Source organism: Prionailurus viverrinus, chromosome B2, assembly GCF_022837055.1.
Source record: "Prionailurus viverrinus isolate Anna chromosome B2, UM_Priviv_1.0, whole genome shotgun sequence".
NCBI classification, from domain to species: Eukaryota; Metazoa; Chordata; class Mammalia; order Carnivora; family Felidae; genus Prionailurus; species Prionailurus viverrinus.
The window spans coordinates 129698056-129724572 of record NC_062565.1 but is presented as its reverse complement, the minus strand read 5'-3'; the positions used below and the strand labels follow the sequence as shown (position 1 = coordinate 129724572).

The following is a 26517-nucleotide window of genomic DNA, read 5'->3' as shown; positions in this document are numbered from 1 at the left end:
AGGCGCCCCATCCCTTGAGAAAATTTTACTGCAAGGATTGATTTGGCTGAAGCTTTAAAAATGTATTTCTTCAGGGCACCTGGGTGGCTCAGTTGGTTAAGTGTCGACTCCTGGTTTCAGCTCAGGTCATGATCTCACAGTTCGTAGGTTCTAGCCCCATGTCAGGCTGTGCACTGACAGTGCAGAGCCGGCTTGGGATTCTCTCTGTCCCTGTTTCTTTGTCCTCCTCTGCTTGTGCTCTCACTCTCTCACAGTAAATAAATAAACTGAAAAAAAATATATATATATATATATATATATATTTATTTGTGGGTTTTTTTGTTTGTTTTTTCAATAAAGCTTGGCCATAAGATGCCCACCTCTCCTCCTGGCAAATCTCCCTGTGGCAAGTATAGGCATTTGTTTTTAGTTCCAAATACTTTGAATCGTACTTGAAATTAAGGTCATCTGTCTCAAAAATTTCATTGCCCAGCTGATGAGTTGGCATGAAAGTGTCCAAATGTCTTTGAGGGTTTCCATGGGGACTTCTTAAATCATCTTCAGCTCTTCTATATCAATAAATCAGATGAGTGTGAATGACTTTGACTGGCTTGTCAGCATAGGGTAAGTGGTTTGGCTTAGTGAGATAAGTGTTGGTCACTCAATTACTGGAGAGTCACAAAAAGGAGTTTTGGATATTACTTTGTGGCTATTCCTGTGTGTGTGTGTGTGTGTGTGTGTGTGTGTGTTAGCGTAATGCAAAATAGCCCATATAAATATGTAAAAGTGCTTAATGATAATATATGTATTTGTTTCCTATTGCTGTTGTTAATAAAAAATCACCACACATTTAGTGGCACATTTATTACCAAACAGCTGTGGAGGTCAGAAGTCCTAATGTCAGTGTATCAGTAGGGTGGAATTCTCTTTGAGACTCCAGAAGAAGAATCCATTTCCTTGCCTGTTTGAACTTCTACAATCTTTGCCCTTCTTCACTCCAACTGCTGCAACCATGGTTACATTTCTTTCTCTCAGTGGGACTTCCTGCTTCCCTCTTATAAGGGCCCTTGTAATTATATTGGGTACACTGGATAATCCAAGGTAACCCTCACATCTCAAAACCCTTAACTTAATCACACCTTAAAGTCCCTTTTGCTGTGAAAGGTAACATATTCAAAGGCTCTGGTGATTAGGATGTGGACATCCTTTGGGGCCCTTACTACCACATTATATTAATGAAAAAAGCAAGAAATAGTGTAATTTCAAGTACCTCTAAAATGTTAAACTCCAACAGTTTGTTTGTTTATTTACTTTTAGAGAGAGGGTGCAAGAGACTGATGGGCAGAGAGAGAGGGAGAGAGAAAGAGAGAGAAAAACAAGGCTCACCTGAAGCAGGGCTCAAGCTCACCTGATGTGGGACTTGAACTTATGAACAGTGAGATCATGACCTGAGCAGAAGTCAGATGGCTTTCCAACTAAGCCACCCAGGCGCGCACCAAGAGTTAGTTTCTGATCATGACTTCCTGTCTGTCTTTTGCCTTCATTTCCTTGATAGATCTTTTCTCCAACTTTACGGAGATTGCCAATTTCTGGACCCTTTTATTGTGTCCCATTGTCTGTCCTACTTCTTTCCTCTTCAGTTCCTTCTAGACCCCATGATTCATCTTTCCAACCACTCTTGCCAATACCCTGACTCTCACCTGCTTGTCCTTTTGTGGCACTTATACTTCTTTATTTTTATTTTTATTATTTTTTTATTATTGAGAGAGAGAGAGTGTGAGCAGGGGAGAGGCAGAGAGAGGGGGACAGAAGATCTGAAGCAGGCTCTGTGCTGACAGCAGCAAGCCTGATGCAGGGCACGGACTCACGAAACGTGAGATCATGACTGGAGCCAAAATCAAGAATCAGACGCTCACCCAACTGAGGCACCCAGTGCCCCTGTGGCACCTATACTTTGAGCTTCTTTACTCTGCCTGGCCGCTTGAGTTTTCTTGGAGGAAATCCCACAATGGGCCTTGTTATCATCAAGGTAAATTTGTGATCTTCAACCCTCTCTTGGGCCGTCAGTGTGGGCTAGAAAGCCTTCCATGTTTTCACAGTCTTTGCCGCTCTTCTCAAGGTAAATAGGTAATAGCTCGAACCCCATCCTCTGTTCTTTCTTTCTCTCTTCAGGCAATTCTTGGAGGGGAAAATTGCAGCCACTGAAACCATCAAAAAGAAGTCTGTAAACTTTGTCTTTTGTCCAGCAAACGCACTTCCAAGGACATTTGTCTCTTTCAGTTTGTTTCCTGTGACAGTGGGAGAGGTGTTCCCTCCTAAGGCTAACACAGAAGAGTCACAAACCGACAATATCCACATTGGGTTCACATTCCCCATGGAGCCTGTGTGCTACTGTGTAAGTTTTGTTTTTCAAGTAGTCATCTGTGACTGCTCTCGCTACTGCTTTACCATCCACTAATGCCAATAATTCCTCAATTCTCTGGAATCTAGATTCTGTCCCTACAATTTCATTGAAATAGCCCTGGATCTACATTGAAAAAATCCAAAGTCAAGTTCATCATCAAACCCCACCCCAGCCTGGTTCTCCTCCAGATTTCTTATTTAAAGAAATGATGCTATCATTGTCTTGAATACACCTTAGATAGTTTTCTCTCAATAACTTCACAGGATATCAGCTGCCAGACAAGATTCAATTCCCTAATATATATTACATTTCATTTTCTCATATACATTATATATAATATTCAATTTCCTAATATATATTTATATTTCATTTCCTCACATATATTATAGAATTGACTCTTAAACAATGTCGGGTTAGGGGTGCTGACCTCTCACACCATAGAAAATCCATGTATAACTTTTGACTCTCCTAAAACTTCACTGTTAATAGCCTACTGTTGACTGGAAGCCTTACCGAAAACATAAACAGTCAAGTAACATATTTTATATGTTGCATGTATTATATACCGTAGTCTTAAAATAAAGGAAGCTAGAGAAGAGAAAATGTTCTAAGAAATCATAAGGAAGAGAAAATATATTTGTAGTACGGTATTGTATTTACTGAAGAAAACCCATATCTAAGTGGACCTATGCAGTTCAAACCTGGGTTGTTCAGGGTCAACTGTATATAATATTAAATTTCCTAATATATATTTATGTATAATATGTAGGTACTTTTTTCTATGTGTCTCTAATGTAGGATCTCAGATATTCATCTGTATTTTCCTTCATTTCTCATACTTTTTTCTTTGTAATTTTTTTTAACGTTTATTAAAAAAAATTTTTAATGTTTTTATTTATCTTTGAGACAGAGAGAGAGCATGAGCAGGGGAGGGGCAGAGAGAGAGGGAGACACAGAATCTGAAGCAGGCTCCAGGATCTGAGCTGTCAGCACAGAGCCCGACGTGGGGCTCAAACTTCAGACCACAAGATTATGACCTGAGCTGAAGTCAGACACTTAAACAACTGAGCCACCCAGGCGCCCCTCTCATACCTTTTTCTTATATTTCATCCTTTAATCTATCTGAAATTGTATGTGTGTGTGTTTTATGTGTGTGAGTTTTAAGGAAGAAATGCAGCTTTTTCGTTTTTACCAACTAGTATTCATTTTCATTCAATCATTTACTATGCTCTTACTGATTTGAAATGTCATTTTATTAATTGCTAAATATATATGTATATATATATTTTGTTGATTTTTCTTTCCATTGTTGAGCCACACCACATTATTTTAATTATTTAATTATAATATTTTATAATATGTTTTTTAAAGTTTTTTTTTAAATTTTGTTTATTTATTTTGAGAGAGAGAGGGAGAGAGAGAGAGAGAGCAGAGTGAGGGAAAGGCAGAGACAGAATCCCAAGCAGGCTCTGCACTGACAGCGCAGAATCCCTTGTGGGGCTCAAACATATGAATCCTGAGATCACGAGCTGAGGTCAAGCTTTGGTTGGACCCTTAACCAACTGAGCCACCCAGGCTTCCCTGTAATATGTTTTAGTGACGCAAGTATGCTTTAATTATGTGTTCTCAAGATTTTTCTGTTACTTTTACTGATTTATTTTTCTGTTAAGTTAAAAAAAAGTTAGCAATTTTAGAATGGAGTTATATAGTACTTATAAATTATAAATTTTTGGATTATAATTAAAATATATAGTACTTATAAAGATGCCAGGAAGGAATGGCATCTTTAAGAATAGAATTTTCTTTTTCACAATTTAGTATATCTTTCCATTTTGTCTTTTTAAGAAGTCTCTCAAGAGAAAAGTATACATTATTTGGTCATGAAAAATTGTAATTTTCTTATAGTATTAGATTTATGGTGCCAGTATTTTATCTACCATAAGTGAAATTTGGTGCTCTTTTGGCTTTATTTTGAGGGGTATATTAAGTAAAATAAGTTGAAAAGCTTTCCATTGTTCTGCTTCTTTGGTACAATTTGTCTTTTTAAAATGTTCCTCTGTTAATTTGCATTAGTTAATTATTAATTTTCTTGTTCCAAAATTGGAGCTCAAAGCACATTCCCCCCCTGATATGGTGGATGGTAGATCAGTCTTCACCGACATACACAGAGAAGAGAGTAAAGCACAAGCATCCTCCTGAGAACGGGTGGGAGAAAGTGGGAGGTTGCAAGCCAAAGGGAGAAATCTCTAACTTCTTTCTCATCACTCTGTGATTACATGGCAGGCAGTAGACTCATCGCGATGGATTCTGCTCCAGGATAAACGGAGTTTCTGTGATGGGTCAGGGGGTACATTACCGGGGGTAGGCATGTCTCAGCGCGTTCCTTGCATCTGCAGAGACAGCCCTGGGCATCCTGTAGAAGCTTGGCCAGGGTTCAGGGGCTGGGGTTCCTAAAGCAGAAATGATCCATCACAAGTAAACCAAACCCAACCCCAAATACGATCACATAATTGTATTTCAAACATAGCGGTGATGCACAAATCCAAGACTGTGGCAAGGTACTTAAGTCAAATTAGCTTTATATCTGAAGGCCACAGGCATCAACTTCTTTGGGTGTCATTTTGGTGAGTAAAGTGAAAGTGTTGTCTGCTAGACCAGAGGGATAGTCACATGGTCACCAGAGGAATTGTCCCAAAGAGTCCTAAAAAATATTCCGCTCCTTTAGGTTTCCTCTCCTGAGAGTCATCTGGAGAAATAGTTTCCTTTTAAATGGTGGCTTTCAGGCCACCTGGGTGGCTCAGTTGGTTAAGCATTCAACTTCGGCTCAGGTCATGATCTCACAGTTCGTTGGGCCCTGCCTTGGGCTCGTTGCTGACAGCTCAGAGCCTGGAGCCTGTTTCGGATTCTGTGTCTCCCTCTCTCTCCGCCCCTCCCTCACTCATGCTCTGTCTCAATCTCTCAAAAACAAAATAAACATTAAAAAAAAAGGTGTCTTTCCCCATTTTCTGCTTTTTCTTAAAACATTCAATTTTCTTTTCCATTAATAATATCAATTCTATAGTTACATAAAACTTTAACATAGATCTTTTTCACTCCAGGTCAAAATATAACTTATTTGATGCCAGACGTAACATTCTCCAAGACCTCAGAAGAGTAATAGTGACAGTGTCATGGATATCATTATCTTCTTTCTTTTTTTTTAATGTAATTTATTGTCAAACTGCTTTCCATACAACAACCAGTGCTCATCCCACCAGGTGCCCTCCTCAATGCCCATCACCCACCTTCCCCTCTCCCCCACCACCCATCAACCCTCAGTTTGTTCTCAGTATTTAAGAGTCTCTTATGGTTTGCCTCCTTCCCTCTCTGTAACTTTTTTTTTTTTCGCCTTCCTCTCCCCCCTGGTCTTCTGTTGAGTTTCTCAGGATCCACATATAGTGAAAACATATGGTATCTGTCTTTCTCTGTATGACTTATTTCACTTAGCATCACACTCTCCAGTTCCATCCACGTTGCTACAAAAGGCCGTATTTCATTCTTTCTCATTGCCACGTAGTATTCCATTGTGTATATAAACCACAATTTCTTTATCTACTCGTCACTTGATGGACATTTAGGCTCTTTCCATTAAAAAATTGGCTATTGTTGAAAGTGCTGCTATAAACATTGGGGTACAAGTGCCCCTATGCATCAGCACTCCTGTATCCCTTGGGTAAATTCCTAGCAGTGCTATTGCTGGGTCATAGGGTAGATCTATTTTTAATTTTTTGAGGAACCTCCACACTGTTTCCTAGAGTGGTTGCAGCAGTTTGCATTCCCACCAGCAGTGCAAGAGGGTTCCTGTTTCTCCACATCCTCTCCAGCATCTATAGTCTCCTGATTTGTTCATTTTGGCCACTCTGACTGGCATGAGGTGATATCTGAGTGTGGTTTTGATTTGTATTTCCCTGATAAGGAGCAACGTTGAGCATCTTTTCATGTGCCTGTTGGCCATCTGGATGTCTTCTTTAGAGAAGTGTCTACTCATGTCTTCTGCCCATTTCTTCACTGGATTATTTGTTCTTTGGGTGTGGAGTTTGGTGAGTTCTTTGTAGGTTTTGGATACTAGCCCTTTATCCGTTATGTCATTTACAAATATCTTTCCCCATTCCATCGGTTGCCTTTTAGTTTTGTTGATTGTTTCCTTTGCTGTGCAGAAGCTTTTTATCTTCATGAGGTCCCAATAGTTCATTTTTGCTTTTAATTCCCTTGCCTTTGGAGATGTGTCAAGTAAGAAATTGCTGCGGCTGAGGTCAGAGAGGTTTTTTCCTGCTTTCTCCTCTAGGGTTTTGATGGGTTCCTGTCTCACATTCAGGTCCTTCATCAATTTTGAGTTTATTTTTGTGAATGGTGTAAGAAAGTCGTCTAGTTTCATTCTTCTGCATGTTACTGTCCTGTTCTCCCAGTACCATTTGTTAAGAGACTGTCTTTTTTCCATTGGATATTCTTTTCTGCTTTGTCAAAGATTAGTTGGCCATACATTTGTGGGTCCAATTCTGGAGTCTCTATTCTATTCCATTGGTCTATGTGTCTGTTTTTGTGCCAATACCATGCTGTCTTGATGATTACAGCTTTGTAGTAGAGGCTAAAGTCTAGGATTGTGATGCTTCCCACTTTGGTTTTCTTCTTCAGTATTACTTTGGTTATTCGGGGTCTTTTGTGGTTCCATACAAATTCTAGGATTGCTTGTTCTGGCTTTGAGAAGAATGCTGGTGCAATTTTGTTTGGGATTGCATTGAATGTGTAGATAGCTTTGGGTAGTATTGACATTTTAACAATATTTATTCTTGCAATCCATGAGCACGGAATGTTTTTCCATTTCTTTGTATCTTCTTCAATTTCCTTCATAAGCTTTCTATAATTTTCAGCATACATATCTTTTACATCTTTGGTTAGGTTTATTCCTAGGTATTTTATGATTCTTGGTGCAATTGTGAATGGGATCAGTTTCTTTATTTGTCTTTCTGTTGCTTCATTATTAGTGTATAAGAATGCAACTGATTTCTATACATTAATTTTGTATCATACGACTGCTGAATTCATGTATCAGTTCTAGTAGACTTTTGGTGGAGTCTATTGGGTTTTCCATGTATAGTATCATGTCATCTGCAAAAAGTGAAAGCTTGACTTCATCTCTGCCAATTTCGATGCCTTTGACCTCATTTTGTTGTCTGATTGCTGATGCTAGCACTTCCAACACTATGTTAAACAACAGCGGTGAGAGTGACATCCCTGTTGTCCTCCTGATCTCAGGGGGAAAGCTCTCAGTTTTTCCCCATTGAGGATGATATCAGCTGTGGGCTTTTCATAAATGGCTTTTATGATGTTTAAGTATGTTCCTTCTATCCCGACTTTCTCGAGGGTTTTTATTAAGAAAGGATGCTGAATTTTGTCAAATGCTTTTTCTGCATCGATTGACAGGATCATATGGTTCTTATCTTTTCGTTTATTAATGTGATGTATCACATTGATTGATTTGTGAATATTGAACTAGCCCTGTAGCCCAGAATGAATCCCACTTGATCATGGTGAATAATTCTTTTTATATGCTGTTCAATTCGATTTGCTAGTATCTTGTTGAGAATTTTTACATCCATAGTCATCAGGGATATTGGCTTGTAGTTCTCTTTTTTTGCTGGGTCGCTGTCTGGTTTGGGAATCAAAGTAATGCTGGCTTCATAGAATGAGTCTGGAAGTTTTCCTTCCCTTTCTATTTTTTGGAACAGTTTGAGAAGGATAGGTGTTATCTCTGCTTTAAATGTCTGGTAGAATTCCCCAGGGAAGCAATCTGGTCCTGGACTCTTATTTGTTGGGAGATTTTTGATAACTGATTCAGTTTCTTCACTGGTTGTGGGTCTGTTCAAATTTTCTATTTCTTCCTGTTTGAGTTTTGGAAGTCTGTGGGTGCTTAGGAATTTGTCCATTTCTTCCAGGTTGTCCAATTTGTTGGCATATAGTTTTTCATAGTTTCCATGATAATTGCTTGTATTTATGAGGGATTGGTTGTAATAATTCCATTTTCATTCATGATTTTTTCTATTTGGGTCATCTCCCTTTTCTTTTGGAGAAGCCTGGCTAGAGGTTTATCAATTTTGTTTATTTTTTCCAAAAACCAACTCTTGGTTTCATTAATTTGCTCTACTGTTTTTTTAGATTCCATATTGTTTATTTCTGCTCTGATCTTTATTATTTCTCTTCTTCTGCTGGGTTTGGGGTGTCTTTGCTGTTCTGCTTCTGTTTCCTTTAGGTGTGCTGTTAGATTTTGTATTTGGGATTTTTCTTGTTTCTTGAGATAGGCCTGGATTGCAATGTATTTTCCTCTCAGGACTGTCTTCACTGCATCCCAAAGCATTTGGAATGTTGTATTTTCATTTTCATTTGTTTCCATATATTTTTAAATTTCTTCTCTAATTGCTTGGTTGACCCATTCATTCTTTAGTAGGATGTTCTTTAACCTCCATGCTTTTGGAGGTTTTCCAGACTTTTTCCTGTGGTTGATATCAAGTTTCATAGCATTATGATCTGAAAGTGTGCATGGTATGATCTCAGTTGTTTTATACTTATTAAGGGCTGTTTTGTGACCCAGTATGTGATCTATCTTGGACAATGTTCCATGTGCACTCGAGAAGGAGGTATATTCTGTTGCTTTGGGATACAGAGTTCTAAATATATCTGTCAAGTCCATCTGATCCAATATATCATTCAGGGCCCTTGTTTCTTTATTGATTATCTGTCTAGATATTCTGTCCATTGTTGTAAGTGGAGTGTTAAAGTCTCCTGCAATTACCACATTCTTATCAATAAGGTTGCTTATGTTTGTGATTACTTGTTTTATATATTTGGGTGCTTTTGAATTCAGTGCATAGACATTTATAATTGTTAGCTCTTCCTGATGGAAAGACCCTGTAATTATCATATAATGCCCTTCTTCATCTCTTGTTACAGCCTTTAATTTAAAGTCTAGTTTGTCTGATAAAAGTATGACTACTCCAGCTTTCTTTTGACTTCCAGTAGCATGATAGATAGTTCTCCATCCCCTCACTTTCAATCTGAAGGTGTCCTCAGGTCTAAAATGAGTCTCTTGTAGACAGCAAATAGATGGGTCTTGTTTTTTTTTATCCATTCTGATACCCTATGTCTTTTGGTTGGAGCCTTTAGTCCATTTACATTCAGTGTTATTATTGAAAGATACGGGTTTAGAGTCATTGTGTTATCTGTAGGTTTCATGCTTGTACTGGTGTCTTTGATACTTTGTGATCCCAGCAACATTTCACTCACAGATTCCCTCTTAGGATCTCTTGTAGGGCTGGTTTAGTGGTGATGAATTCCTTCAGTTTTTGTTTGTTTTGGAAAACCTTTATCTCTCTTTCTATTCTGAATGACAGACTTGCTGGGTAAAGGATTCTCAGCTGCATATTTTTTCTGTTCATCACATCGAAGATTTCCTGCCATTCCTTTCTGGCCTGCCAAGTTTCAGTAGATAGGTCTGCTACTACCCTTATGTGTCTACCTTTGTACGTTAAGGCCCATTTATTTCTAGCTGCTTTCAGAATTCTCTCTTTATCCTTGCATTTTGCCAGTTTCACTATGATATGTCATGCAGAAGATCGATTCAAGTTATGTCTGAAGGGAGTTCTCTGTGCCTCTTGGATTTCAATGCTTATTTCCTTACCCAGATCAGAGAAGTTCTCAGCTATGATTTGTTCAAGTACACCTTCAGCCCTTTCTCTCTCTTCTTCTTCTTCTGGAATTCCTATGATACAGATATTGTTCTGTTTGATTCCATCACTTAGTTCTCTGATTCTCCCCTGGTACTCCTGGATTTTTAAAATCTTTTTCTCAGCTTCCTTTTTTCCCATAATTTTGTCTTCTAATTCACCTATTCTCTCCTTGGTCTCTTCAATCTGTGCAGTGGCCACCTCTATTTATTTTGCACCTCATTTATAGCATTTAAAATTCATCATGACTATTTTTTAGTCCCTTGATCTCTGTAGCAATAGATTCTCTGCTGTCCTCTATGGTTTTTTCAAGCCCAGCGATTAATTTTATGACTATTATTCTAAATTCTTGTTCCGTTATGTTGCTGAAATCGGTTTTGATCAATTCGTTAGCTGTCGCTACTTCCTGGAATTTCTTTTGAGGAGAATTCTTCTGTTTCGTCATTTTGTCTAGTTTTCTGTCCCTTATGCATTTTAAAAGTTTGTGTACTCTGCACCTGTGAACACTGCTATATTCAAAGAAGGTCATACGCTGTCCAGAGCCTGGCCCTTCAGGAGGTGTTTTTTCAGAGATTGTTACTTGCTCTCTGTTGTTGTGACTTTGGTTATTTTATTACCCTACTCATAGTGATATTTTGGACCCTCCACCAGGTGTGCTTTGATTTGTTCCTTGGAGTAGCCCCGTAAAGGAAAACTGATACACAAAGAGGAGACAAAAACACGCAAACACACGAATAACACAAACAAATAAACACAAACAAAAAACTAAAGACTAAAAACGAAAAACCCCAAAACACCGACTACAAGTAGAGAGGGTGGAGGCGGTGCTGATGGAAGAGCACATACAAGGAGAGAAATGCATGAAGGGGGGTAGAAAAAATAAACATCGATTTAGGCAGAGAGACTAAAAGGCTTAATCCAGAGAGAGAGAAAGGAAAATAAAGAAGGAGGCGGGGCAAATGAAATGAAGATAAAGTTACCCAGACAGAGAAACTATATGGCTTGATTATTCCAGACAGAAAGGAGTGTAAAGAAGGAGGTGTAGAACATGTATCAAGACAATGGATTAAATATGTCTGTTTAGAGAGACCAATAACCAGAGTAACCAGCCTAGGGGAGGGAAGAGATAAGGAGGAGAAAGGGGGAGTAGAATATATTTATATATCCAGAGTTGACCTAGAATTAATCCAGGCAATGCTGCACCGCTTGTCGGGAGTAGCTGTCTGCAGGGTCTGGGCCCATCCGGTGGCTACGCAGTTACCCAGCGCAAGGGTGCATGGTTTGGCGTAAGGTGGACCCACTCCCACTATGGGCGGGGGAGTGATTCCTGAGGCCCCGCCTTGGTTGGGGCGGGGAGATGGTGATCCCTCAGTCTCTTCTCCATGGAGCCCATCCGGGGGACTCAGTTTGAGTCGTCTTCACTCGGCGGGCGTAGGCGGGGCAGTTCTTTCTTGCTCCGCCAACTCCCCTGACCCTGCACTTGGCTAGGATTCAAAGTCCCGCTCCGCGCGTTCTGGCGCTGGGGAAGCGCCTCTCGGTGCGTGATATGTGGTCTCGGCTGGTTTTGTCTGTGCCCCCCACACTTCAGGGAGGACCGCCTTCTCCTACTGTGGACTGAGCCGCTGCCTTCCCCGGGAGCCCCCCGGGTGGCGGACGCAGGCAGGCTTTGTCTTTTCCCACGGCACTCCAGGGAAAGGCCACCTTTTCCTCCCTGCAGACTGAGCCCTCAGCCCAGCCACTGTGCCCGGGGTGGCGGACACAGGCAGGTTCTGTGCTATCACGCAGCCCTCCAGGGAGGGAACCACTTTCTCCAGCTGCGGACTGAGCCCTGACCTACCACGGCACCCAGGGCTGGCGCCCCTCCTCCCCAGGTGTGCGAATAGGGAGCCCGCCCCAGTCCAGAGAAAGCCCCGCAGTTAGAGATCAGATGCCTCTCAGTCTCAATCCGAGGTCTTTCTCCTGTCCAGCTATGGTCCTGCCCTTCCCTACCCTCTCTTTCTCTTCCCTTTGTCTATCCGCAGAAGGGGGTCCCTCCCCTCCGTGCCCACGGGGCCTTTTTTTTTTTTTATCTCCCCTAGTTCGCAGTTACCCACCTATGTTTTTTCCAGCTTCCCCATTTTCTTCCTAGTGGATTCAAGTCTCTTTTCCTCCCAGGCTCTGGTGTTCAAAGTCCTTTGGCTTCTACACGTCTTTGTTTGAGAGACGCGGGAAGTATGGATTCCCCCTAATTCTCCACCATATTGGTCACAACTCTCATTATCTTATTTCTGACCTTAAAAGGGAATATCTCATGATATGGTATGTTTTTACATTATTAATGTTGTTATCAGAAATAGCTTAAAATTTCCCAAATGGTTTGGGGCAACTCTGGAGAGAATCATGTAATTTTTTTTTTTTGTGCATTAGAGTGGTCCCCCACTTATCTGAGTTTTCACTATTCATAGTTGTACTTTCCATATTTCAGTTACCCACAGTCATGTGTTATTCACCTCACCTCATGCCCTCACATCCATCACGAGAAGGGGTGAGTACAGTAATAAGATTTCACGTAACTTGTATGTCAGTATATTGTTATAATAGTTTTATTTTATTATTATTGCTGTTGATCTCTTGTGCCTAATTTATAAATTTAAACTTTATCATAGGCATATATGTGGAGGCAAAAACATAGTATATATACAGTTTGGTACTATGTATGGCTTCAGGCACCCACTGGTGGTCCTGGAAGGTAGCTCCTGCAGATGAGGGGGGATGATTTTATTGGGAATGTTTTTGAATAAAAATCCTAGTATTAAGCCATCCTTAAATTTTTAGAGTAAATCTTATTCAGTTTTGAAAAATTATTTATATAGTACTGGATTTATGTTGCGGATACCTTAGTTAAAACGAATGAAAATTTTTATTTTGCTAAATTGGCTTTATTTTGACGGTTATATTAACTTTGATAAATAATTTGGGAAGTGTTTCATCATTCTGTAATCTTGGAACAGTTTAAATAACATGAGGGTTGTTACTTGAAAGTTTTCAAGGACTTGCTCATAAAACACTCTAGACCCAACTCCTTTTTTGGAGATAGTTATTTGAACATTTAAAAAAAAGTCTCCCATGAATATCAGTCTATTACAGCTTTCCAGTTCTTATTGAATCCATTTACTTGAAAATTGCACATTTCATTGGGCTCTAAGAATTTGTTGCCATAGAGCTATAAAGTTTATTTTTATAATTAATTTGTTTCATACTGTTTATATTGCCAAGTATTTGTATTTCTCTCTCTAGTGTGCATATTTTAATGATATTTGTATAGATGAAATACTGTATTTATTAATTTACTTATGTATCAATTCCACTGTTATTTTCCTGCTGTCTTACTTAATTTCTGCTTTTATTTTGATTAGTTTTTCCTTACATTTCTCTAAGATTTATTTTTATGTGTTCTCTACTCCATGTTCTGCATTAGTATTATTTTAAAATAATTATGGTCGGGGCGCCTGGGTGGCGCAGTCGGTTAAGCGTCCGACTTCAGCCAGGTCACGATCTCCCGGTCCGGGAGTTCGAGCCCCGCGTCGGCTCTGGGCGGATGGCTCGGAGCCTGTTTCGGATTCTGTGCCTCCCTCTCTCTCTGCCCCTCCCCCGTTCATGCTCTGTCTCTCTCTGTCCCAAAAATAAAAAATAAAAAACGTTTAAAAAAAAATTTAAAAAATAAATAAATAAAATAAAATAATTATGGTCAAAGACTTTGTAAATTAAATTAAAAAAATTATTCTTTTTAGATTTATCAAAAAAGGTACACATTTTTGGGGTACCCTGGTGTCTCAGCTGGCTAAGTGTCTGGCTTCAGCTCAGGTTGTGATCTCATGGTTCGTGAGTTTGAGCCCCACGTCAGGCTCTGTGCCGACAGCTCAGAGCCTGGAGCCTGCTTTGGATTCTGTGTCTCCCTCTCTCTGCCCGCCCCCTTCAAAAATAAATAAATATTCAAAAAAAATTTTTAAAAGATACACATTTTTAAAATCAGAAAATTATTAAGACCTATGTTCAGTAAACCCATTTTCAAGAGGTAATAGAAACAAAGTAAGAGAGGAGACACCAATGTTCAATACACCATGCATCAGATTGGGGTTACTTGGTCTTTATTAAAGTTTGTTTGCATATATGAAAAGTTTCACAAGATTAAGTCATGAGATCCAGATACACTTAGGTTTTGACTAACTTCATGTGATTATTACTAACATTGCTTGTTTGAGGCAATGGTGACATTATTGCAATACAGAACATCCAGCATATTTCCTCCAGACTTGCCCTGTGGTCCAGGGTCCTTATCCAGCCACCTGCAGGACTCAATACGCAAATGCCTTGGTTTACATCTATCCCTTTGATTTTCACGTATTTCTCAACAAGAAACACAACCGAGTTGTATTCTTCCTCAATTAAATGGAATCACAATTGCAAAAATTAAAATCCAATGACCAATTTTAGTTTTAAAAACTAGAAGAGGAAAAAAAAAGATGTTATTATCAGTAATGACTTTGGAAAGTCTTCTTTAAAACATAATAAGGGCAAGTTATTTTGGAAATAACTGTATCCTATTCTTATATAAGCTTCTCTATAAAGGTTCCCCCCGCTCTGGGGCAGAGAGGCCGAGGTGAATCCCACTGCTTTCTTTGCCGCTTCCTCTCCTGTATTGCCAACGCCCAGGGGTAAGAGTCCTCAATGGTGGCTCAATCCAGCTCTTTCATTTAGACTTAGCTCTCATTCCAATTTAGGCTTCTCTTTCTCTTCTTCCATACCTAGAAATTCAGGCAAAGTACTTTATTTTAACATCAGATTAAACTGTGAGCAGCTTCTCCAAGGCTGCTCAAAAAACCCCTCTCCTCTCCGCACACGTCTCCCCATCCACTCTGTTGTACCCACTCCCTTTCTCCTAGCTAAGAAGGAAAGTCCTTTCCAACTTTCTCCTGAAACTTCTTTAGTGACCTCTGTCCCCACCCTTTACCTTGAGATCAGGACACACCCAGGTCTTATGGCATCTGGGAGTGAGGGGTGCAAGTCAATTCTTGACTCATTGAGTCTGTACAGAAACCCCCACCAGACCGCTTTGTAACCAGCTTGTAACATTGGAAGGTGTGCAGCTGATGAGTCTCAAACAGGCCTTACTTATTTTGATTTTGGTCCTGTTTCTTCTCAAGGCAAGGACTCTGGATTTTCAAAAGTGAAGAAAAAAAAAATTTTTGTTTTAACTCACCGAGAGCTTGTTAGGCAGTTAGGCACAAGAACTGTTTATTTCCGTACCTTTGTGTACTTAAACTCAAGTTCTCCCTCTATTCACCCCACTCCTGGGAGAACTATGTTTTACCTCCTGAGAGACTCATATGTACTGGACCAGTAAGACCTCTGCCTGTGGTCTGTAGTGAATAGTTAGTTAATGATGTTTCATTTTCCTGGAGATGAAAATGTTGAAGTCATTGTCATGCATTAAAGTTAAACTGGTAAATGCTCCCCACTTCTTTCTTTTGCTTCTTGCTAAATATTATTCATCTGAAACCAAATTCTCAAACTTTTCGCTCGAAACAAAAGAACCCCACATATTGCTTTGCAGCTTTTATTGGTATTCTTTTACAAGTCGTAAGCTCTCTGAAGGCAGAGCCCTTAACTGTTTTGTTTCTGATAATATCCCTGGCACCTAACACAGTGCCTGACTGACAGTAGGAGCTCATTTAATCATTATGGAATCAGTTTATAAACAATGAATACGAGGAAGGCCTCAGAAGGCTATGCTAGTGGGAAAGCAGAATAAAATAAGGAACTTCACAATATAAAAAAATGTAAAGCCTCATCCCAGAGGGTTACTCTCACAGGGCTCATACTAGGGAGGATTCCCCTTCCCCTCAGCACCCAGCTCCCGGTATTTGTTTTGTGGGGCCAGGGCGGTGGTGGTGGGAATGTGGGTAACATGCTCTGGACAGGTGTCCTTAGACAGTCTTTCAGGTTTGGTTTTCATGACTAAGGAACTGGCACAGATCTGTAACACTTCTTCCAAAGTGCTTCTCAGAAATCATATTAAGGAAAACTTCAGATTGAGGACTAAGGACATCTGAAGGGAGGAGGAATAGGGTTAAGGGGGAGAAGGCCAGGAGATGCCTTAGTTGTTGGTAACCAAGGCAAAGGCAGAAAAACACAACAGGGATTCCTTTCAAGCAGCACACATGACTTGGGTCCCAACTTTGTCCCATGTTCCCTCTCCTGTGGAGAAGCTCTCAGGAACTAATAACTGCTTGCTTTTCCTTAAAGTCTGTTTCCTCCTAAGTGTTCTCCTGCAGATGGGTTGACTTGGCAGCGACAGTGGAATCTTCAAAAGCGGGGGTGGAGAACAGGGGGTGTTCATTGACCCAGACAGGAAAAATGGCTCCCCACCTACTTTAGTTTGGCAGCTTTGAGGTAGAGGGAAAAAATTAGACAGCTGTAAATAATATTTGGAAGAACCAGAGGTATAATTTCCACACAAATAGCAGAAAGAAACCTGTCACAAAGCTAAGGCAGGACGTGCTTTTGGGAACCTGGAGGAAGAGCTGATTGACCCTGAGAGAGTTAGTCACATGTGATTCCCCTAGGCTGGGAGAAGAGCTCAACCAGAGGGCAGTGCTGGGACACTGCAGGCCTGGGTGGGCCTGGGTGGGCCATGAGCTGGATGGGCAGCTGTGGGAGAAAAAAAGAAAGAGGCTTTCTGTCATAAAGATCTGGCTCCAACCTCCTTTCTCTTTTGCTCGTCTCTCTCCTCACCCCAACCTTTCACTTTTGGACACTCATTTCTGGTCATATTAAGTTTTACTTTAATAAGATTGGTCACCCCAGTTAGACACACTGGAATTGGAATAAATTCTTAGCTTAAGTACAGAAATATCTCAGCTGTTACAGGTTGAATTGTGTCCTCCCACCACCGTGCCCCCAAATTCATACGTTGAAGTCCTAACCTCAGAGCCTAACCTCAGAGAGAAGGCCAAGGGGGGTGGCAGGACGACCATTTGCTAAAGAGATGAGGGCATGCCATTCGTGGATCCAATTAACCATTTCAGCAGCAGCCAGGAGAAATTTGTGGGGGAACTTCTTGTTTGATGATGTGGACCTCTGTGGATTGCATGGGAAGCCAAAAAGGTTTTTGAGAATTTTGTGCCAGCAGGAACCCTGCCAGCCTGGACTAAAAGGGACAGAGGCAGCATGAAATGAAAGAAGAATGACTTCTAAGGTGGTTCAGGGGCTAGTCTTCTCCAGAGAGTAAGGCTTCCACCCAGGGGCAAGGGGAAGTGGCCCGAGGATGGAGTATTCAGCCAAAGACGATCATTCTCAAGCCTTTAAAATCTAATAGAATTTGCCCTGTTACATTTCACACTTGGTTGGGATCTGTGACGCCCTTGCCCGCTGTGATTTCTCCTTTTTGGAAAGGTGTGTATATTCTATGCCTGTCTCACTATTATGTTTGGGAAGCAGATAACTTTCTGTCTGGCTTCACAGGTTCACAACTGAAAAGCAATTGTGCTTCAAGATGAATTATACCCCAAGTCTTAACCAGACCTGATTTAGATGATATTTAAGATGAGATTTTAGACCTAAGAGTTGATGCTGGAAAGACTTTTGGGGCTGTTGGGAATGTATTTTGTATGAATGAAGGACATGAATTTTGGGGTCAGAAGGCAGAGTGTTATGGGTGGAATTGTGTCTCCACACACCTAACCCCCAGTACCTCAGAATGTGATTGTATTTGGAGATAAGGTCTTTACCAAGTAAAAATGAAGTTATTGGGGTGGACCCTAATCAAATATGGCCATTGTCTTTATAGAAAGGGTAAGTTTGGAGACAGCCTCACACACAGGGACAACTGTCATGTGAACATGAAGATGGTCATCTACAAGCTAAGGAGAGAGGCCTGGAAGAGATCCCTCCGTCATGGTTCTCAGAAGGAACCTTTCCTGCCAATACCTTCATTTTGGTCTTCTGGACTCCAGAGCTGTGAGACATTGCATTTCTATTGTTTAAGTCACCCAGCTTTTGCTGGGTTTAAGTCACCCCGTACTTTGCTGTAGCAGCACTAGCAAACCATTACAAGAGTCACAACTCCACTTAGAGTTACTTTTCTTTAAAAAGAGCAAATGCTTACATATAAATTTAGCCTATTTAAGGGCTTTTTGTTCATTGTTCTTATCAAGTTGGTCTATTTTGTTATTTTATGAACTAGGTCCATGGGTCTTAGTGAGGTTTCTAGCCTCTCATGGGTCTGGATTTCCAATGGTGACAATCTGATGGCTCAGTAAAAGTAACACTGGACCGGACATTATGCAGAAGGTGTTGGCTCTGCCACCACCTACATTGGTGGGTCACCTAGGATTTCCAGGCTCAGCTGCTTCTTAGTAAAAAAGCCAGCTTTTCTGGGTTTCTAATATCCTTTTCTGTTCAATGATTCTGTAATAATGTGATTCTGTCTCGAAGTTGAAGTCAACATAGCATAACCAAGTGGAGAAAGTGAAGCCATTAAAAATCATTATGGACACAAGGAAAGGGGCTCCGTGTGATATCCCTGCTTCTTGGGGGATTTTGTTTTGGATGTAGTAAATGTACTCAGGATTCTAACACTCTCCCTGACTGTATTCAGTTCATTGCAACACACGCACACACACACACACATACGGCACATACTGCTTTTAATCAGCACTTTCAAATTTAGCCATGTATGGAAACAGGCAGCTAATGTGGAGCAAAGTGGCCAGGTGAAAACTAGGAACACTTAAGGAGCCAGCTCAAGGGGGCAACTGATCCATTGTTGCCATAAGTGGGCTTGGTGGGCCTGGTGTTGCCAGATCTTAAAAAAGTATCTCATAAGCTGGTGAATCTGGCCTGTATGTATAATCTCCCCATTTTTTTTTTTTTTAACGTTTATTTATTTTTGGGACAGAGAGAGACAGAGCATGAACAGGCGAGGGGCAGAGAGAGAGGGAGACACAGAATCGGAAACAGGCTCCAGGCTCTGAGCCATCAGCCCAGAGCCCGACGCGGGGCTCGAACTCACGGACCGCCAGATCGTGACCTGGCTGAAGTTGGACGCTTAACCGACTGCGCCACCCAGGCGCCCCTAATCTCCCAATTTTTAAATGTTGGTTCAAAAAGAAAAATCCCACCACGTAGGTCTTACAAAACTTTTGGCAAGTAAATTTGGGGGGAGGCCGTCAGTTTGCAATCCTTCTCATAGAAGAGAAAAATGTGTCCACTTGACATGAAACATCTGCCTTTGTGGAATTAACTAGATGGTCCCATGTAGATAAAATTAATCTCCATACCTAAAATGAGTTGTGGAATATGAGTCAACCTTACTTAAGAGAATGGCCCAAATTAAATTGAACAGATCATTAAAAAAACCCTGAGTTTCACTATTCATTTTTAACTTCTCACTTAGAGCTGCTAAAGAGCAGTATTCTATGAATCCACACCGGATTTTTCTCTTTCCTGGTCTTCAGGCCATCTTCTTCTCTTAGGAGTAGCAGAACAATGGCCAAGTGACCATTGGAATCAAGCTAAATCAAGGGGAAAGAGTCATAAATACTTCCTGAATAACATATAGAAAGCATATTAGCCTACATTTAAATATGGCCTTTCTCCCAAGAAGCTGAGAAATGTTTACATTTTGTTCTCAAAATATTTCTGCAAGTTAGCTAAATACTTTCATAAGTTAGCTAATAAAGATTACTATTCCCATTAAACAGAGAAGGAATTATTAAAAGATTAATTTCTTGTTTCCCAAGCTGTGGCCTGAACTGAATGAAACATTTTGACACTTTTTCTAATAGACCACTTATTAAAATTAAGCCAGCTGCCGGGAAAAGAAATGCTTAAATTCCTCCTGGCCACTTACCATTGGCCAATGCCTTGACACACAATCTTAGAGGGTCCACACACAAAAAAGTCCAACTTGGTAACCGTGCAACGACTGTGTTTTATTTGTCTAATAAGATCCGGTTCCTGGCACAGTGTCTGGCACAACGTAGGGTGCTCAGTGTTTGTGGAACAGAGATCATTTGCGAGTGATGTCTAGAATGTTGTGATTCTATTGGCGGAGATGCCCAGAACTCTCCAGAATTCCCAAACCATTTTGCCTTTGGAAATACTTTCATGCAGGACTCAAACCACTACATACGGTGCTGTTGCTTTTTCCACCTTCCCATTTGTTATGTTATCTTACATACGCTTTGGACAGGGGTTTGCACAGGTTGGGTAAGATTATGTGCCTTGCCAAGATAGAGGCGCTGCCGTAAACAGAAACAAAAGATAAATCAAGTCATAGGTTAAGAGAGTTTCTACAGCAATGAAGTATTATTACCTTTACTGCCTGTACCTCTTTGTCACCTCCAGCCCTTGAATATGACAGTCACTGGTGAATCACAGTGGCCACAGGTAGTCTGAGCTGCTTGGGGTTCTAGCAGAACAGTGGGGGAGACCTCTCTGAAGCTACTGCACCCACACAAGGGATGATGTAAGAAGTGGAGGTCTGGGTGGCTTTTAATGAGACTATTTGGTTACATTTAATATTTTATCTATTTAATTGGGGGAGGTCCCTTTAGCTAAAGCAGTATTTTCTGATCAGAGTGAATTTCCTAAATTTTTGTTGTTGTTGTTAACGCTACATTTCTCCCTATAAAATTTTATAGACATGCTTCTTTTCTCTGAGATTTGCATGTTTTACTAGCTAATAAGACAAAGTGAGTAATAAACCTTTCAGGTAACTGCCAGCGGCTCTTAAATTAACACTGTGTAGTTATAAAAATGAAGCTCTTCATAAGTGATCCTTGGCTAAAATGGAATTTTCCTTCAGTGTCTGCACACACTCTTTTAGACAGCAGTTCTCCTGCTTTATGCTCCCCTAAACAATACTTACTTCTCTGTGTATCCCAGATATAGCTGTTCAGAACTTCTCCCAGCAGGTACAAAAAGTTCATTAAGATGGTTGTAGACCCAAAGAAGATGATTCTGGCTCCTGGGCCAATGTGTTCCAGGAAAGGATACACCCACATCCCAGTTACGTGATGCACCCAGCACACCCTGCAATAGAATTGGAAAGGAGACAAAGACAGGAGTTCCTCTCATGTCAGATTTCAAACTCCTGTTATTGTGAATATGGACCCTCCACTCACACCACTCTTCGGCAATGTGTGTCACAACTTCGCTTCTGACACTCAGGAGTTACCAGGAAGTTTGTTGTTGTTTGTTTGTTTGTTTTCTTATACTTTTTATTCTAAAATAATTTTAGACTCACAGAGGAGTTGCAAATATGGTACAGAGAGTTCCAGTAAGCCCTTCACCTCAGCTTCCCTGAATGTTAACTTGTATAACCATGGCACAATTAACTAAGGCGAAGCCATTCGCATTTGTACAACATTTCTAACTGCACTGCAGACTTTATTCGGAATTCCCATTTCCCCACGAATGCCCTTTTTCTGGTCCAGGGTCCCACGTGTACTTGGTAGTCCCATCTTAGTCTCCTCCAATCTGGCAGTTCTTTGGTTTCTCCTTGTCTTTCCTGACATTTGATGGGTTCTGGTCAGGTATTTGAAACGTGTTTCTCTCAAGACTCTTATATAATCTTCATTTCTTCCTTACATACTGAGACACTATAGCATCAGGCAGCCACACTGTAATCCAACCTAGGCGAGTATGTGCAGGTGTCTTCCATACTGCCTTCCAACCAGATACCAGTGCGTACTCAGCAGTGTTCTCAGCATAACCTGCAGTGTGTCTATACCGACAGAGCCATCCTGTAACCTCACCGGCACTTGGCTTCCTACCACCTGGATTGTTGGCTCCTGTATTTGTTTCTTTCCTTGTTTTCCCCTAGTGCACGTAATACTTGCTTGTAATCATTCTATTTGTGTTCCGGAGATATTTTAGGTTCAGTGGGAATACAACATCATTAATCCCCACTGTTTTCAAAAGTTTAGTTAGAATTTTTACTCACTTGGTTTGGTCTCGACACAACTGTAAAAAGCAATTTTCTGAAACATTCTTGGGTTCATCACTTGATCAACTGCTGTCGATTTTGAAGACTAATTATAATATAAATAATATTATTGCAGGAGGAATAAGTATTACTTTTGATACTTATGTGTTTTGGGGTCATCCTCCTTATCACCCACGGCTTCACTCATTGTTAAGCACCTTGTGTATCTATTACCTATATATTTACCACACTGACGCGAGAACCCTGGGGATATTTATCTTAGAGCTTGCTGTCTCAGTGAGGGTGATACCACTCCCCCTCAAAGAGGTGAAAATTGGTTCTGACAGGGTGGTGAAGAAATCTTACTGTTTTTATGTGTTAAGCACAGACACTTACATACACAGAACATAAACAGGTACACAGTATATCTGTGGTGTTAACATTTCATGGGCCCAGCTAGTCCACATCGGTATAAATCCAAAAGAACTGAATTGAAAGCAGGAACATAAACAGATATTTGTACCCCAATGTTCACAGCAGCACCATTCACAATAGCCAAAAGGTGTGGAAACGGTGCAGGTGTACATCTAGGATGGATGGATACACAAGACTGGTCTAGCCATACAACGTAATATTTTTCAGCCATGAAGAAGAACGACACTATGATACATGCTACAACATGATGGACCTTGAAAACATACTAAGTGAAAGAAGCCAGATGCAAAAGGACAAATAGTGTATGATTCCACCTATATGAGATACTAGAACAGGCAAATTCAGAGACAGGAAGTATAATAGAGGGGGGAGGGCTGGGGGGAGTGGGGAATAGGGAGTTAAGGTATAAGGAGTACAGAGTTTATGTCGGAGAAAATGAACATGTTTTGGATAAAGATGGTGGTGACGGTTACATGACATTGTGAGTGTATTTAATGACACTGAGTTGTACAATTCTAAATGGTTAAAAGGATAAATACGTTGTGTATATTTTACCACAATACAACATTTTTATGGGTTGGAGATTGGGAACGAAAATTACCTAGAAAGGTCCCTTGGTGGGGTGTTCAATAAGGAAAGAAAGGTGGAGAAACATGGTCTTAGTGGGAAGAAATGGTCATTAGGTGCATCCAGGTCAGCTTGAATAACTGTTCAAACTAAAGGCTTTTTACCAAGAGAGGAAGCCAAGCAAGTCAAGAGTTTTCTTTCTTAAAAAGGTTGAAGGATTTGTGAGAATCAGCAGATATTAAAATTTTAGAACTGCCCTATGGGATTCTGATGCATCATACTGTGTTTGTCCATAAATTAGAGGCAGTTTTCTCTTCCTAATCTTTTCTTCACTGGTGTAAGGAATGTTGTGTGCTCATCAAGTGGCTTATTAATTTCCATTGAGATAATGTGCAATATCCCCAAAATGTAATACTATAAAGCTATAATTGACTTTGCAAACCAACTTATAAAATTATAATCTGACTCACTGCGAAACTGTTTCCTTAATTAGGCAAATTAGCAGCAATTCAAATTATGAATGCTAGTTGTATTTTTTCTACCTGTTCCTGGCTTTCTACTTGCTTCTGGTAGCATGAACCTTTCACTGGCAGCTTTTGGTAATGTGTCTTATGCAGGCCTCTGCTCCTCAGACACTGTTTGCAGTGTACTTTTGGTCTGAATGGAACCATCTCATACTACTGAAGAGATATAACAACCACAACCATATCCCATCTATCTGTAGATGACTCCGACATTTACATCTCTAGTCTTGACCTCTCCCTGATTTCCAGAGTTCGATACTCATGCCCACCACACATCTCCATGGGAGGATGCACCTCCAACCCAACACTTCCATGATGTCCTCATCATCCCTGCATCCTAATTCCTGCATGTGTCTCCCCGCCATCTAATAGCGAACATGCATCTTCCACATCTTTCACTTCTCACATCAGTGATTACTACATTATTGCAGCAGTAGTTTGGGGCAGAAAATGTGGAGTCATTTCTGACTTTTCTTTTTCTCACAACCCACACCCAATCCATCCTTGGATCCCATTGGCTCTATTTTCCAAATAGACCCAAGACATCTACTTCTCACCATGGCCACCACCACTATCTGGGTTCAAGCCATCGTCATCTCTCACTGGAACTACTGAAAGAGCTTCCTATGTCTTTGTTTCTACCCTTGCTACTGTCTGTTCAGTAGGCCATTCTCATTGGAGCACCCAGACTGATCTAGATCACATGTGAATCAGGTTGTGCCACTACTTTGCTCAAAAGTCTTGCTTCCCCTCTCACTTAGACTAAAAGCCAGAGACCCCAGGTGGTTCTTCAGGGAACTACCTAGGCTTGCGGGCACTTTTCTGACTTTTCCTCTTCTTCTTGCTCACTCCACTCTGGCCACACTGACTCCCTGGCCTTCCTTAAGAACATTGAGCACATTTTATGTGTTCCTGTGATTGGCACATTACTTCTTACCCCTATCTCCCCTACAGTATGCCCAATGTTCCCTTTTGTCCTTTGGTTTTCACTCAAAGGACACCTTCTCAATTAGGTCTTCCCAGGCCACTGCATCTAAAAGTTGCAACCTTTGTCCTCAATGTTTCTATTCTCCATCTCTTTATTTTTCTCCCCAGCCAGTTAATTTACTGTATTTATTTTTACTTATCTGTTTATCATCTGTCCTATGAGCATAAGCATTTTTATATTTTTATCTGTTATGTTCATTGCTAGATTCTGTGGCCCTTAGAACAGTGTCTGGCACACAGGATGCACTCAATACTTATTTATTCAATTAATAACTGAATAAAGAAATACCAAAAACAACAACATAAGCCTTTACTATATAACAGGCACTTTGACAATAACTTTAAAAAAATAATTTAAAAAATCTCCCACCTCCCCCATCTCTATGCTTTTGGTCATCAGCAAAGCTTTTCTGTAGAGAACTAGATAGTAAATATTCTCAGTTTGGAGGCCATATGGTCTCTGTCACAACTCTCAATTCTAACATTTAGTGCAAAAGTAGCTACAGACAGTATGTGAACAAAAGAGTGAGATTGTGTTCCAAAAAAAAAAAAAAAAAAAAAAACCCAGTGGAAATGTAAAATTCTCAGGGCAGGGGAGTGGAAAGCCATTCTAAGTGTGGTGCTTTGATATGGTGTGTAATCTCCTTCACCTTATTCAACCACTGTATGAGGTACGATCCCCATTTTATAGGTAAAGAAGCTGAGACTGGACTAAAGAATGTGCAGGAAAAACAGCAAACCTGGGAAAGGAATGATGCAGAACTGACTTCTTTTCTGCTTCATGGACTTGGTTCCCTAAATGAGGATTTTACTATAGTCTCCAAAACGAAGTGAGGGTTTTCTTTTTAACAAACGTTGTCTTCACTGCACCTCAGACACAGAAGTTGTGTTATGTGGGTTTCACTGGATCCGTGTGAATGATGCACCTACTTGTTCTGACAAGTTGTGCTTTCGCCATTTGTTTCCTTGATAAGATCAGGGCTCAATTTCCGGCACAAAAATGACTCATGGCCTTGCTCATCTATCTGTGGAGAGTTCCCGGTTCTTGGTTGACTTTCAATTTCTATCTTGTTCTAAAGCCTTCCTGTCTTCGTGCCCAAATATTCTTTTTTTTTTTTTTTTAACGTTTATTTATTTTTGAGACAGGGAGAGACAGAGCATGAACAGGGGAGGGTCAGAGAGAGGGAGACACAGAATCTGAAACAGGCTCCAGGCTCTGAGCTGTCAGCACAGAGCCCGACGCGGGGCTTGAACTCACTGACCGCGAGATCATGACCTGAGCCGAAGTCGGCTGCTTAACCGACTGAGCCACCCAGGCGCCCCCCAAATAGCTTATTCTTAAGGTAATGACACCAATTTTAATTTTAGCCTAAAAATTTGATGCATGTGTGTGTGTGTACGCACATGTGCATATGCAGATATGCCGGTGTTCTAGTATCAGGATACTTCTGAGACTATCTATTAAGTATACCTCCATTTTAGTTCACTTTAATGTGCAATTAAAAAAAATGACATCTATTAATGCCTCCTATCTAAGTGCTGTGCTACACAGGTGTCTTTCGTTACAGCACAACCAAAAAGTTTCCATCAAATTCGTAAATACTGTTCTTGATCTCTTCAAAGGCAAATTTCTCCAGGGAGTCTGCACTCGTTGACTCCATATCTGTACTTTGAACTCATTCCTCCCACAACAGTCTGGCTTCTTGTCTTGATACTCTACCAAAACAAAGCAGCTCATTGACATCAATTTCTTCTGGTTTTCCTCTTGTCTCTTTGGTCACTCTTCTTGGTTCTCTTTGTAAGTTCACCCTCCACTACCCAACCGGGAAATGCTGAATTTCTTTAGAGTTTGGTTTTGAAGTCTTCTTCTCATGGTGTGCATTCTCAGTTAAT

The 26517-nt window shown here is 40.6% G+C and overlaps 2 protein-coding genes across 6 annotated transcripts in view; one reads left to right on the top strand and one right to left on the bottom strand.

The window, feature by feature from the left end:
* The window catches only part of ADAT2 (adenosine deaminase tRNA specific 2), a 167382-nt gene that overhangs the window by 110591 nt on the left and 30274 nt on the right, over positions 1–26517 (top strand). The window contains exons 7-8 of one of the 2 annotated variants that reach the window (XR_007152324.1): positions 12605–12664; positions 17969–18236. The gene's annotated coding sequence lies outside the window, so the exon portion shown is untranslated. Of the gene's footprint in view, positions 1–12604; positions 12665–17968; positions 18237–26517 lie in introns of those variants that run through there. The other variant, XR_007152326.1, reaches the window with a different exon arrangement.
* Positions 14246–26517, bottom strand: part of AIG1 (androgen induced 1) — a 255537-nt gene continuing 243265 nt past the window's right edge. The window contains exons 5-6 of one of the 4 annotated variants that reach the window (XM_047859696.1): positions 21053–21216; positions 14246–14924 (exon numbers count right to left, since the gene is read on the bottom strand). In XM_047859696.1, the coding sequence (XP_047715652.1) occupies positions 14887–14924; positions 21053–21216 (202 nt within the window). In that variant the 3' untranslated portion in view covers positions 14246–14886. The other 3 variants (XM_047859697.1, XM_047859695.1, XM_047859698.1) reach the window with 3 other exon arrangements.